The sequence below is a fragment of the Nomascus leucogenys genome, chromosome 18, assembly GCF_006542625.1.
Source record: "Nomascus leucogenys isolate Asia chromosome 18, Asia_NLE_v1, whole genome shotgun sequence".
Taxonomy (NCBI): Eukaryota; Metazoa; Chordata; class Mammalia; order Primates; family Hylobatidae; genus Nomascus; species Nomascus leucogenys.
Genome location: NC_044398.1, coordinates 42,733,615 through 42,748,289, shown reverse-complemented (window position 1 = coordinate 42,748,289; position 14,675 = coordinate 42,733,615). Strand labels below are relative to the sequence as shown.

The window sequence follows — 14,675 nt, the reverse complement described above, 5'->3', positions numbered from 1 at the left end:
AGTGAAAGTTATGTGTCTTCTCAGTTGTTGGCAACAGATTATATTGAGAGTGCAAAAAAAAAAGAGCTGAATTATTAGTTTAAACTCAATATACTTTAAGACCTGAGGAAAGGAGTAAAAGAGGGAATGAAGACACAGGAAGACAGAGAGTACAGGGAGTGCATGGGGGAACAAGAAGCAGGTTTATATAATGGTGGATGGTAAAATAAAATAATTCTTTAGAAAAAGATAGAGCATGGTTAGAAAGATTTGAAGAATATAAAGTGACCTTTCATTACCAAAATTTGTCAGGGAATTACAGCAAACATGTTGTCACTCCTGTCTTTCTCACTGATGGGAAGGCATTAGGGATGGAAGCACCTGACCATGGAGAGTTGTGTTTTATCTGCAATAGGTGAATATAAGCATATTTGCACAGCCATGCGTGTATATAGTTTGTCATAAAGACTCAGTAAAGACCAGAAGTTTTCAAACTTTAGAAAATCAGCTGAATACCTTGTTAACAATGCATGCAATGATTCAGCAGACTTGGGATTCTGGCATTTTTAATAAGTTCTCAAGTGATGCTGATGCTGGTGGTCCTTGGACCTCACTCTTAAGTAGCAAGGGAACAGCCCTTCCTTTGGAAAAATCTGGAAGAAGGGCAGTTGGATAGAAGGTCAAGGCATGGCAGGGTCAAGGGAAAGCATCATATTGCATTTATTTCTGAGTATGTTTCTGGCCAGAGGGGAAAAAAGAGGTAAAGAAATAGTAATTACAGATGTCAGATACTACCCCTAATCAAAGAGAAAGAAAGTGTTGGGAAAATTGATTTTAAAAGATGTTGAATGGGAAGAATCAATACCACAGATGTAGACATTATTTTGGCTAAGGAAGATGGATTGTGAGGCAGGAAATGGGGCAGGAAAGAAGATAGCCAGGCAACTTTAGAGTTTCTGAAAAGGAAATTTGAGTGAATTCACTTCAGATGCATTTAGAATATTTCTGTTACATATTCGTTTTCTGCCTCATGGCTCTCAGCACTCTTGGACCTTGCGTGGACCTTGATTTAATTCTATGAAGTGTTGGAAGTTTAGGTTACCTACAGCAGTCATTTTTCCTTTAAGTTTCTAATATTTCTCCAAGGAGTCACAAGTTGATTCTGAAGATATTGTTGCATTGAGGAAATACTATCTCATTGTAATTAAAGCAGCTTTTAATTTATATGCAGTACAAGTTCTTTAAGCTTATTTATCTAAAACATATTTACACCAAATATACTGTCATGGCATATTGAAATTTAAAAGGGTTGGACTTATATTTTGCTAATATCAAAAAGTTAATATCTTGAAGAACCTTACTTACTGATAAATAATCTTTTTTGAAGAACCGTGTAATAAAGATTGCTTAATCAAACTAAGTAATACTAAAAACTTAGAAATAAATGAGAGATGATAGGTAATTAAAGTTATCTGAGTGAATAGCAAATATCTGACATAGTGTGTTTCATGGGAGAAGAAGATATGACTTCTTTTGTGAAGAAATAATAATACAAATTAGTCAAATTTTTATTGTTTTTTGCATTCTAATGAATATGAAGTTAATTTTTAGATTTTTAAGATTGCAGTTCTAACCAATTGACTATAGAAGTGGTGGTTGTTATCCACCAATAGAATATACAGGCTACAGAAGAAAGTCCACAGATTCATGAATGAAAATAGCTTTGTATATGTTTTAAAAATTTATAGTAAGAAATGTTCTCATGAATGTATCTGTGATTAACGTTTTATAGATCAGAGGTTCTCATCAGAATCCGAACAAGAGGAAGATGAAGAAAATTCTTGGGATTCTGGGGTATCGTGTATTATTGATGCTATTATTCTCTAAAGATATTAATATTGAGTGATGTGAAAATACAAAATCAGAGGCTTTGACCTGGTTTTCTTACCATTGCATATGCTCAGAAGAAATTCTGGTATTTCTAAAAACATACTTAGCTGGGCACTGTAACTCATGCCTGTAATGCCAGCACTTTGGGAGGCCTGAGGTGGGAGGATCACCTGAGTTCAGGAGTTCGAGACCAGTCTGGCTAATATGGTGAAACCCTGTCTGTACTAAAAATACAAAATTAGTTAGATGTGGTAGCACATGCCTGTAATCCTAGCTACTCGGGAAACTGAGGCAGGAGAATCACTTGAACCTAGGAGGAGGAGGCTGCAGTGAGTCGAGATTGCACCATTGCACTCCAGCCTGGGTGACAGAGTGAGACTCTGTCTCCAAAAAAAAAAAAAATACTTAAAAAAAATCTATCTGGTAAGTAGATTACTGCTTGATAGTGAAATTCTACTAATTTTCAGAATGAGTTTTAGACACTAGTGTAGTATAGTATAAAAAATAAGGCTTAGAATTCACCAGTAATTCACAAGTTCTGAGGTGAAATTTGGCCAAAAACTAAAGAATTACTCTGAGTCCACCTTTGGGCAAATATATGATTCAGCGGTATATCTTGATGTACAAAAGTTCTCATTGGATTTATAGAAAAACAGTTTAAGCTGCGGTTTTGTACAACTTGAAACATGAAAAGATAATGCTTTGGACTTGAAATTATTGACATGTGTATTGTCCAGTATAGATCTGAAGGAACATTTCAGGAGAAAAAAATGTGTAAAGAATAGGAAACCAGTGGGACTACAATAACAACAATTTGTTTGAGTAGTGTTTTAAAAAGTAGAAATTATTTTTATAAATAGAACTCTTTGAGTCCGTTTGTGGTAGCCATGCTTATAGCAACATAAGTATCAAATAATAATGATGTAGTCCAAGGTCACAACTGTGGAAAGACACAGGAAGGGTCTGACCTCTTAGGTCCAAGACCCTGCTGCACAGTGGTAACAGAAATGAGATGTCGAAAGGCAAGTAGATTTTATCTAATTTGTCCATAGACCAAAAAAAGACTTTTTCTAATATTTGTCTGCTTTCATTTAAACATAGCATAAATATGTTTTCCTTACTACTTTTTCATTTTATTCAAGTACTTTTTCTACCAGCAGACATTTTATCAAAAACATTTTGATTATTTCAAGCGCCTGTTTACCTAAATAAAGCAGCTTCTACAATGTTCTGAGTATACTTTATATGACTTTTTTTTTTTTTTTTTTTTGAGGCAGAGTCTTGCTCAGTTGCCCAGGCTGGAGTGCAGTGGCTCGATCTCCTCTCACTGCAAGCTCTGTCTCCCGGGTTCGCACCATTCTCCTGCCTCAGCCTCCGGACCGAGTAGCTGGGACTACAGGCGCCCGCCACCATGCCCAGCTAATTTTTTTGTATTTTTTTAGTAGAGACGGGGTTTCACCATGTTAGCCAGGAGACTTATTCTTAACATTCTCTTCATGCCATGCATCATTTTTAACACTAAATAATTCTATAATCATGAAGATTTTCAATGTTTAATGCAGTATGTATTTGCGGCATTGCTTCTCTCCAGGGGGCACCAGCTGCAGGGAGTCTGTCCCTTGTAGACCCCTGACCGGAGGACAGATGAATAAAGTACACTGACACACAGATATTCTGCTCTGCCAGTCCAGCTGAGGGTGTCTGAGTGGCTTACAGACTCCCTGCTGAGTTCTGTAAACAGTTGCTACTATGGCCCTGATCAGCTAGTCAGACTCGCATTTATTCAGTAAGATAATAATTAACAAGAGCTTGAGTCAACACCGTTAGAGGGTAATTGACATTGTGGACTTCCTGAGTAAAAAGCACTTAAGCACCTGTGGTACATCAAAAGTTAGTCTTAAGATTATATGAGTAAACTAGCTAGCTAGGTAAACTACCCTGCCTTCCTTTATGACTACTTTAATTTGTTTAACTAAAGGTAAAGATCAGGTTGCCTTCAGCCATATCTATTACCAAAGTTATGCAAACTTCTCGGCCTTCCAAGAAGATTTGTGTCTATTTATATAACTATCTCTTTTTCCCACCAGCCTGATTGAACCCCAACATGTGTTATGGCAGGTAGCAAGTGGATTGTATTTTGTTTGATGTGCCTTCTTGATTTTTTGGTGCGGAAGATAAAGTAAGATATTTTTAAGTGAGTTACTTTTTGAAATATGCAGATGAGTGAAAATTTTTGTCAGTATTATTTATTTTTCATGTTCAGTAGCCGAGTCAATAGCTGCATGAAGATAACAGATAAGTTTTGATCTAGATAGCATATGTGAAGGTTTCTATCAAAACATTTCTATCAAAATGTCGTGATTTTCAATGTGTGCCTATCCCCAAATCAAATTGCCTTTGAAGTCAGAAATTGAGTTTAAAAAATATTTTAATTAGGAATTTTTATGCTTCTTATGATTTTAAAATTGAAATTATCTATTGATACTACTTTTAACAGAGTCTCCTTGGGAGTTCTGCAGAGATTCAAGTGTGTATACCTAAGTCTATATATCAAAAAGTAATGGAGATAAATAGAAAAGTAGAAGGTAAGAACCATTTTTTATCTGAAAAGTCTATTAACCGTATGTTTGTCTAAATGCGTGATGACTGTTATGCTCTAATAGCCAAATAAAATTACCCACTAAATACATAACATTGAAAAGAGAGGAGTAAAATGATGTTATGTATCTTTTCAGGTGTTGGCAACAGGAATATATAGAGAGTGCAAAAAAAAACAACCGAATTATTTGTTTGAATCCAAGATACTCTAAGGCATGACGAACATTACTTATTAGTAAGGGAGAAGGAGTAAAAAGAGAATGAAGACTAAGGAAGGCAGAGAGAGTACAGGGAGTTCATGAAGGAACAAGAAGCAGGTTTATATAATGGAGGTGGAAAAATAAAATATTTTTTAGAAAAGATAGACCATGCTTAGAAAGATGGCAAGAATATAAAATGATCTTCTAGTCCCAAAACTTGTCAGAAAATTATAGCTAAAGTTTTCTCACTTTTCCTGTCTTTCTCACTACTGGGAAGGCATTAGGAATGGAATTATCTGAGCATCCAGAATTGTGTTTTATTTGCAATAGGTGAGTATTAACAAAAATGCATAGGTGTGCATCTATATAATTTATCATATACACTCACTATAGACAAATACTTATGAAACATTAAAAAATCAGCTGAATACCTTGTTAATCCACAGTATCATTCAGCATAATGGAGTTTCTAAATTTTAATAAGTTCTCAGGCGATGCTGATGCCAGTGGTACTTGGAGCTCGCTCTGAGTAGTAAGAGGAGAGGCCTTTCATGGGAAAAATGTGGAAGAAGAGCAATTGGATAAAAGGACAAGATATAACAGGGTCAAGAGAAAGCATTATATTCCTTTTATTTCTGAGTATACTTTTAGCCGGAGAAGAAGAAGAAACAGATAAAGAAACAGAAATTATAAATTTAAGATACTCTCACTAAACAAGGAGAAAGGAAGTGATGGAAAAATAAATTTGAAACAGTGTTGGATGGAAAGAATCAATTCTACGAAGTTAGAGGTTTTTTTAGTTTTTTTAAGTTTTTTTTTAGCAGAGGCATTCTAGGCAGGTAACAGGGGATGGGCAAGAAAGAAGGTAGGTAGGTAATTTTGGAGACTCTGAGAAGGACAGTTGAGTGAACTCACTTCAGATGTGTTTAGATTATTTGCACTCCAGAAAGTAAATTATGGACACTCCAGAGACTACCAGAAGCAGGGGTCTTACTAGAATTGGAGAAACCAAAGTGACTCATTAGGTTTCTATGTTACAATCAGGCATGACAAATATATATTTAATTGATGTTAGCTATTCCAGTGAGATATATTTGAAACTAAGAACATTGGCTTTATTTTTAAGAAAGTGAGTTGTTTTGGTAAAATTGCCATTCCACAAAAATTTATTATAGACTAATGATACACCAAATCAGACGAATTGTAGAAACTAAAAAAATACTGAATTTATACTTGAATAATAAGATTGCTTTTTAAAATAAATATTGTGGTGACTTAACAATAAAAAAGTTATTTATGTTTAATACATCTATTGCAATTAATTTTTATATACATATGTCAATATTGAAAGCTTATTATAGATTATTTCCATGATGAGTTTTATACATCTTCTTGCATGAGTGGATCAAGAAGCATTCAGATGGATAAACTGGACGATACAGAAATGTAGGCATATTATTACACCATATGGTTATGGAAACCAGTGAATATTTATATTTAGTATTATGACCTAAGTATATATCCAAGCTGATCAATTCATAACACTTTACTGATGAGATGTCAATTCTACATTCAGCTGAACTCTCATCATAACTATGTACCTTTCCAAAGATAGGCCATATTAAAGAACATGATGAATAGAATAATATAAATGATTCTAGTATGTTTCATTAAGTACGTGGTGTAGCATTCCATGTTCAGCTTTGACATTTATTTTCTCATATCAACCCTTTTTGCACGTGAAACACAATCTCGCTTTTGAAGTCTTAACTGCACGATCTATGAAACCTATATTTATATTTTCTTCAGTGTATTCCTGTCATGTGTGTGGCCTAAACAAACCAAAAGAAAACTTCCCAAATCTAAAGTATTCATTCTCAAAGTCGACCAAGAGGACTCAGTTAGATACTATCACTGCATTCATTTGGTTGGCTTTGTCATATTTACTTATGATTGATGATACATCTCTTTTGCATTTTAGAGCCTCCTGAGAAGCCATCTGCCTTCAAGGTATTTAGTTTTGTGATTTCATTTTGAATGACTTATTAACTATGTATTTTGTGAAGTATACATTCTTTATTAATCATTTTGCTTCCAACCCTATTTAGCCTGCCACTGAAATGCAAAAGTCTGTTCCAAATAAAGCCTTTGAATTGAAGACTGAACAAACATTGAGAGCAGGTAAATTTTTCAATTTAACTATGCAAAGACAAATATTTCAATATTGGACATTTTGATAGCCTTTCTATCCCCAGTGCTTTATATTTTTCAACTTTGATGAAAAGATTTGATGTAGATAATGCCAATACTGGTATTTATGTTTGAAAACCTGATATTACAAAACAGTAATTTTCAATATATTTCTTTAAAAAATGTAGCCTTAATCTCAGGTGTTTCTACTTTTGTATCCCGAAACTGTAATGTTTTCTATTTTGAACTTCTGTATTTCTTAAAGATTCAAGAAGGTGAATTTTGAAACTCTTAACTTTTTTTAATTCTTCGAAGCTTGATTCAAATTCCACTGTTTACTTCGGGGATCATGTCTTTTACTGATATAACACTTGTGTTTTAATATTAATTACCTCGTTTCCGGTGTTGTCACTTTGGGAATCCTAAGAAAATCAGTAACTCGGATTAGTGAACTCTGTGTGTTTGTGTGTGTGTGTGTCTGCCTGTGTTCCTGTGTGTGTCTGTTTATGTGTTTGGTAACTTTACCTTGTAAAGATGAGGAAAGTAATTAGTCATTTCTTTCTGAATATTTGATAAACACACTTTTTCCTAAAACTGTAATTCTGAAGCATTTGGCTTTAGAGTCTTTTTACACTAATCTATTTTTTAAAACTATTCTTATGCATGTTTAAACATTTTACAACGTGTGTGTGGTAATATTTAATATGTAAAATTTTTTTCAACTTCTAATGCGTACATGGTTGTACAGTGTAATGTTCGGCAACATTCTTTTATGATCAGCATCATAATTTTTAGGGACTTCCATAAAGGACACAATTAACTGTGTATTTTAATATTAGGTTGTTTATAAAATTCCATTGTATGACAGCGCCATAGTTAATTGCACAATTTTTATACTGATAAGTAATAAATAAAAATGAAAACATGCAGATTTCAGACTCTTTCAAAAGTTAGTATTATCTGCTGATTTTTTAGTTATTGGAAACTAAAAGTAACATATTTAAAGTATTTCCTTGTGCAATCATACATTCCACTAAGAATTTGAACTGTGACCCACAGCTTATTAGAGCTATGGTGTAGCAACACGTTAGGTCTCTGAAACGATCCAGGGTACACTTCTAAAAATGAGTGAAAATGGTGACTTACCAAAGTGTGATTTGAGTTTCTTGGACGCTCTACATGAAATGTGAACATTAGGGATGCTGAGATCACAAGTTAAACTTACTTTTGAAAACCAAGTATACAGTTGATGGATGTCAAATGATAAACATACCCCTAATGATGAAATGGTTTTTAAGTTTTAGTTGTCCAAGTTTGCCTTTTTCTTTAACCTGATTCAGATAGTTGTAATTTGTACATTGTGCTGATAAGGAAAACTGGACGTTATTTTCGGTATAAATTCATTTTCTGTCTCATGTTCCTGAGAACTCCTCAAGTCTTGTGTGGGCTTTGATTTTATCCTATAACATGTGGGAACGTTAGATTACTTAAGGCAATTATTTTTTCCTGTACATTTCTGATGTTTCTCCAAGGTGTCATGAGCTGACTCTGAAGATATTGTTGCATTAGGGAAGAAGTATGTCATTGTAGTTAAAGCAGTTCTTAATTTATATGCAATAAAAGTTTTTTAAGCTTATCTTCCTAACACATATACGCACCCAAAACACACCCAGTACACTGTCATAGCATATTGAAATGTAAAAGGGTTGGACATATAGTTGACTAACATCAAAAAGTTAATATTCCTAAAAAATCTTATTCATTGATAAATCATCTTTTTTGAAGAACTGTGTAATAGAGATTGCTGAGTCAAACTAAGTAATACTACCAAATAAAAAATTACAAAGAAATGAGAGATGATAGGTAATTAAAGTTTTCTGAATGAACAGGAAATATAGGACATACTGTGTTTCACAGGAGAAGAGGATATGACTCCTTTGTGAAGAAATAATTTATACAAGTTAGTCAAATTTCTATTGTTCTGCATTCTAATGAAATAATGTTAATTTTCAGACTTTTTAGATTTCAATTCTGAGTGACTACAGAAGTAGTCATTATAATCGACAAAAAGAATATATGGGCTACAGAGGAAAACCACAGATTTGTGAACGAAAGTAGATTTGTATATGTTTTTAAAATTTATAGTAGAGAAATGTTCTCATGAATGTATCTGTGATTAACCTTTTATAGATCAGATGTTCCCATCAGAATCCAAACAAAAGGACAATGAAGAAAATTCTTGGGATTCTGAGGTACTAGGTGTTATTGATTTTTTAAAATATTAGTTTTGCATGATATGAAAACATAAAGGCAGAGGCTTAGGATTTATTTTCTCACCTCTGCATATGTCACCCCCAAATTATTTTTGATATTTTTCAGAATAAGCTTAATAGAGAATCTATATGCTATGTAGATTACTGCTTCATAGTGAAATTCTATGAATTTGTAGGATTAATTTAGGAAGCCAATGTGGTATAGTGTAAAAAATAAGGCTTAGAATTCACTAGAAATTCACATGGGATCTGAAGTACATTTCTGTAAAAGCGAAAGAATTACACAGAGTCCAGCTATGGGCAAATATATGATTCTGTCTTATATCTAGATGTACAAAAGTTCTAACTGGATTCATAGAGAGGCAGTTTAAACTGCAGTATTTTAAAAGTTGGGACCTGAAAAGTTAATGCCTGGGACTTGAACATATTGACATGTCTTTATTGTTCAGTATAGATCTGAGGGAACATTTCAGGAGAAAGAAAAGCACGAGGAATAGGAAACCTTGTGGGACTATAATAACAAGAGTATTGGTTGAGTAGTCTTTTGAAATATATAAATTATATTTTCACAAATAGAACTCCGTGAGTCCCTTTATGGCAGTCAAGCTGCAGCAGCATGAGCATCAAATAATAGTGATGTATTTTAAGGTCACAACTGTGGAAAGACACAGAAAGTATCTGACCTCTTAGAAACAAGCAGCTGCTGCCTGGTGGTAACAGCAAAGGGTGGAAGTCAATAGGTAGATTTTATCTGATATTTTATTAGAGAAAAAGACTTTAATACTTGTTTGCTTTCATTTAGACTAAATGACATAATTTTTTTCTTCCTGCGTTTACATTCTATTCAAGCACTTTTTCTATCACCATAAATTTTGTCAAAAACATGTTGCTTATTTTAAGCCCCTGTTTACCGAAATAAAGCAGCTTTTTCATATTCTGTGCGTACATTATATGACAGACTCTAAAAGTTCTCTTCATGACATGCATCATTTTTAACAGTAAACATTTCTATGATCGTGAATATTTTATATGTTTAATGCTGTATGTGTCATGTCAAGTGGCAAATGTGTTGTATTTTGTTTGAAATGTCTTGTTTATTTTTGATGAGGACTACAACATAAGTTAGATATTGTTAAGAGAGATACTTTTTGAAATATGCATGAGTGAATTTTTTCATGAACGTCATTTGTTTTTCCTGCTCAGTAACCAGGTTAATGGCCACATGAATGTAAAAATCAGCTTGATGTAGAGAGGGTTACATGAGGTTTTCTATCAAAATGTTTTGGTTTTCTATACGTGTCTGCTCTTAAGTCAAATTGTTTGCAAAGTAGGAAATTGTGTTTTTAAAAAAGATTTTCATTAGGAAATTTTGATACTCTTCATTACTATGATTTTTCCACTGAAATTATTTATTGATATTACTTTTAACAGAGTCTCTGTGAGACTGTTTCACAGAAGGATGTGTGTTTACCCAAGGCTACACATCAAAAAGAAATCGATAAAATAAGTGGAAAATTAGAAGGTAAGAACCATTTTTTATTTAAAAATCATTTGACCAAATATTTCTCTAAACTGATAAGGAAGGATATCTTCTAACAGCTGAAGAAAATTACCTCCTTAATGCAAAGCACGGAAAAAAGAGAAGTGAAATGGTGATCGGTTATACACCTTATCAGGTGTTGGCAACAGACTATATTGAGAGTGCTGAAAAGGAGCTGAATTATGAGTTTGAATTCAAGATATTCCAAGACCTGAGGAAAATGAGAAAATAAGAAAGAATAAAGTAGTAAAAGAGGAAATGAAGACAGAGTGTACAGAGAGTACATGAAGGAACAAGAAGCAGGTTTATATAATGGAGGATGGTGAAATGATTCTTTAGGAAAAGATCGGCTATGGTTAGAAATTTGGGAAGAATACAAAGTGACCTTCTAGTACCAAAATTTACCGGAGAATTACAGCAAAAATATTCTGACTCTTAATGTCTTTCTCACTGGTGGGAAGCCATTAGGGATAGAAGCACCTGACCATGGAGAGCTGTGTCTATTTGCCATAGGTGAGAATAAGCATATATGTACGGCCACACATATATGTAACTTGTCATATACACTCCATATAGACCAGAAGTTTTCAAACTTCAGAAAATCAGCTGAAAACCTTGTTAACAATTCACACTGTGATTCAGCCGACTTGGGATTCTACATATTTAATAAGTTCTCAGGTGATGCTGATGCTGGTGGTCCTTGGACCTTGCTCTGAGTAGCAAGAGGATAGGTCTTTCGTGGGAAACATGTGGAAGAAGAGCAATTGGATAGAAGGTCAGGACAGAAAAGGGTCAGGAGAAAGGATTATGGTGCTCTTATTTTTGAATATGTTTTTAGCCAGACGAGAAGAACAAAGGGGCAATGCAATAGAAATTATAGATGGAAGATACTACCGCTAAACAAAGAGAAAGGAAAGAGTGGGAAAAATAATTTTAACAGGTGTTGAATGGGAAGAATCAAGAGCAGAAGTCTAGAGATTACTTTTGCTAAAGAAGAGAGATTGTGAGGCAGGAAGCAGGGTACAAGAGAGAAGCCAGCTAGATTATTTTGGATTTTCTATGAAGGAAAATGGAGTGAACTCACTTCGGAAGCATTTAGAAAATTTTTACTGCAGAATGTTAGAGTGTGGGTGCTCTAGAGACTACTGGAATCATGAGGAGTAGTAGAACTGGACTAAACCTCAGTGACTCACTAATTTTCTTTATTACTATGAGGCATCAAATATACATATATATGTATATATTTTGTTGATATTCACAATTTGAATAAGATATATTTGAATGTAAGAACCTTGGCTTTATTTTTAAGGAAGCATATTGTGTTGGTAAAATTGCCATTTTATAAAACTTCATTAGCGAATAACATGATACACCAAACCAGACTTACTTTAAAAACCATAAAATTCTGAATTTATAATTTGAATACTTACTATTTCATGTCTGTGTGTTTTGCTTTTTTATCTTGTGTTAGAAAGTTTAAAGCCAGCTATTTTCTTTATAAAGGAAAATATTTTGGTTACATATTCATTTCCTGTCTCATGACACTCTGCTTTCTTTGCAGTTAGTGAGGATGTATATTTATCATATTTTTACCTAAAACAAGCAGATGAATTCATGGTATCATTTCTTATATATGAATTTCTGAGGTTTCTTCAGTGCTTCAGAAGTAAATTTTAAAGATAACAATGAATTGAGAATGACCTTCTCATTGTAATTACAGCAGGTTTTTATTTAAAGCATATTGAATACAATTTTAAGCACTTTTTTTCTAACACACATACATGCAATATAGTCATGCATATTTAGACTTAAAATGGTTAGACATAAATTTTGTGTGTTTCAGAGAGTTTATATCCCTGAAGTGTCTTAACTATTGATCAATCATCTCTCAAGGGAAACAACATATATAGTTGATATTTCTGAATATATTAAAGTGTGTCATATGGAAAAATTTGAAGAGTAGAGAAAAATGAGTGATTAAACATGTTTTATTAATATTATTTGAAGACATGAGATCTATTTCTATCTCAATGAAATGTCTGTGTTTTTGAAGCTAAGTTTTTTATAAGAGCTTATTCATAGCAGTAGTTTAACAACTCGCACGGTATAACAAATAGGATTGATTTTAGAAACAAAACAATTGTAGAATTCACTCTTTGAACACTAAAACTGTTATTTTCAATAACCATTATTCTAACATTGAGATACGCAGGTTAATGTTACGTAAAAAGTCTCTGGAAGTTTACTTCTAGTTTGCAATACTTTCATATTAGATGTTTTCTCACTCGGTCATCCAGGCTGGAGTGCAGTGGCATGATCTTGGCTCACTGCAACCTCCACCTCCTGGGTTCAAGTGATTCTTGTACCTCAGGCGCCCAAGAAGCTGGGATTACAGGCATGTGCCAGCATACCTGGCTGATTTTGTGTTTTTAGTGGAGACAGAGTTTCACTATTTTAGTCAGGCTGGTTTGGAACTCCTGACCTTGAGAGATCTGCCCTCCTCGGCCTTCCAAAGTGCTGGAATTACAGGCATGAGTCACTGCACCTTGCCTGTGTTGATTTGTGGATGGGTATGCTTAGACCTTTTTGTATAGGTGGATCAGGAAATTTTAAGAGGACTAGAGAACCCCATAAATGTAAAAATACTCATATTTTACAGAGGTACAAAAATGAATATATGTATTAACTATTATTCTATAAGTAGATATGCTGCTAAATTTACAACATCCTCTGCAATGATAAGTAAATTGTACCTTTGAAGTCTCATCACAACTTTGCAGTTCCTAAACTACATGACAAATTGAAAACATAATAGTTACATGTATATATTGACATAAGTGATTCCGATGTGTTTCCTTAACAATATGCCATAGCATTCTAACATTAGCTTGGACATTTTTTTTTTTTGGTGGGGTCGGTGGCATGACTTGGTCATCTTATTAAATATAACTTCTTTCCTTATACGACAGCTTTCTCTTACTGGTATTAGAATTTTTCTGCTTTAGTTATTGTCATGTTAAATATATTTTCACTGTTGAAATCCTCGCAGCATGTTTGATGAAAACTATTTCTTAAATTTTCTTAGGTATATTTCTGTCACGTTGGCATGTTAACAAATACAATAACGCAAATGACCCAAAACCTAGTGTAATCCCTTTTCAATCCAAGCATGAGGATTCATCTTCATGTTCACACTGTCTGAATGTCTGGTAGGCTTTGTCAGGCTTGCATATAATCAATTATATCTGTCCCTTTTCTTTTAGAGTCTCCTGGTAAAGATGGTCTTCTGAAGGTAATAACTTTTATATTTTTATCTTGAGTATTAACTACATGTTTTATGAAGTATGCATTATATATTAATTGTTTTGTTTCCAAACCCATTTAGGCTACATGTGGAATGAAAGTTTCTATTCAAAATAAAGCCTTAGAATTGAAGGACATACAAACATTCAAAGCAGGTAAATTTTGTAATTTTAATTTTACTCTGGAAAGAAGAATATTAAAATATTTGAAATGCTGAGAGCCTTTTCATTCCCAGTGTTGTTTTCTATTCAAAATTTGATGGGAAATTTTGATACAAATAATGCCAATGTTAGTATTTATGTTTGAGAAAATGCCATTTTCTCAAGCATAAGATTTAGAGATTTAAACAAAAATTCTGCTTTAGCTCATGTGCTTCTACTTTAATGTCCCGATAGTATAAAGTTTCCAATTTGCAATTTCAGTACGTGCTTGGTTTTAAGGCAGGTGAATTTTGAGACTGTGAAATATTTGCAGTGGTTCAAAGGCTGATTGGAATTCTGATCTTTACTTAGAAGAAAGTTTCACTTGCTGACATGACAGTTGTGAGTGTTGTCACTCTGAGAATCTTAAGAAAATCAGTTTTTTTTTATTAGCTGACTGAATGTGTGTGTGTGTGTGTGTGACTTATAATTTTAAAAAATAAGTCAAGCAATCATTACTTGATGACTCTTTGCTAGACACAGTGTTTTAGAAGAGTGACCC

At 33.5% G+C, this 14,675-nt stretch overlaps 1 protein-coding gene across 10 annotated transcripts in view; it reads left to right on the top strand.

The window, feature by feature from the left end:
* The window catches only part of LOC100598359 (ankyrin repeat domain-containing protein 30A-like), a 97,518-nt gene that overhangs the window by 36,120 nt on the left and 46,723 nt on the right, over positions 1-14,675 (top strand). For 7 of the 10 annotated variants that reach the window (XM_030799237.1, XM_030799238.1, XM_030799236.1 and 4 more), the window contains 8 exons: positions 1,772-1,833; positions 4,367-4,454; positions 6,649-6,677; positions 6,776-6,848; positions 9,048-9,109; positions 10,562-10,652; positions 13,934-13,962; positions 14,056-14,128. In XM_030799237.1, the coding sequence (XP_030655097.1) occupies positions 1,772-1,833; positions 4,367-4,454; positions 6,649-6,677; positions 6,776-6,848; positions 9,048-9,109; positions 10,562-10,652; positions 13,934-13,962; positions 14,056-14,128 (507 nt within the window). The remainder of the gene's footprint in view (positions 1-1,771; positions 1,834-4,366; positions 4,455-6,648; positions 6,678-6,775; positions 6,849-9,047; positions 9,110-10,561; positions 10,653-13,933; positions 13,963-14,055; positions 14,129-14,675) is intronic. The other 3 variants (XM_030799244.1, XM_030799239.1, XM_030799243.1) reach the window with 3 other exon arrangements.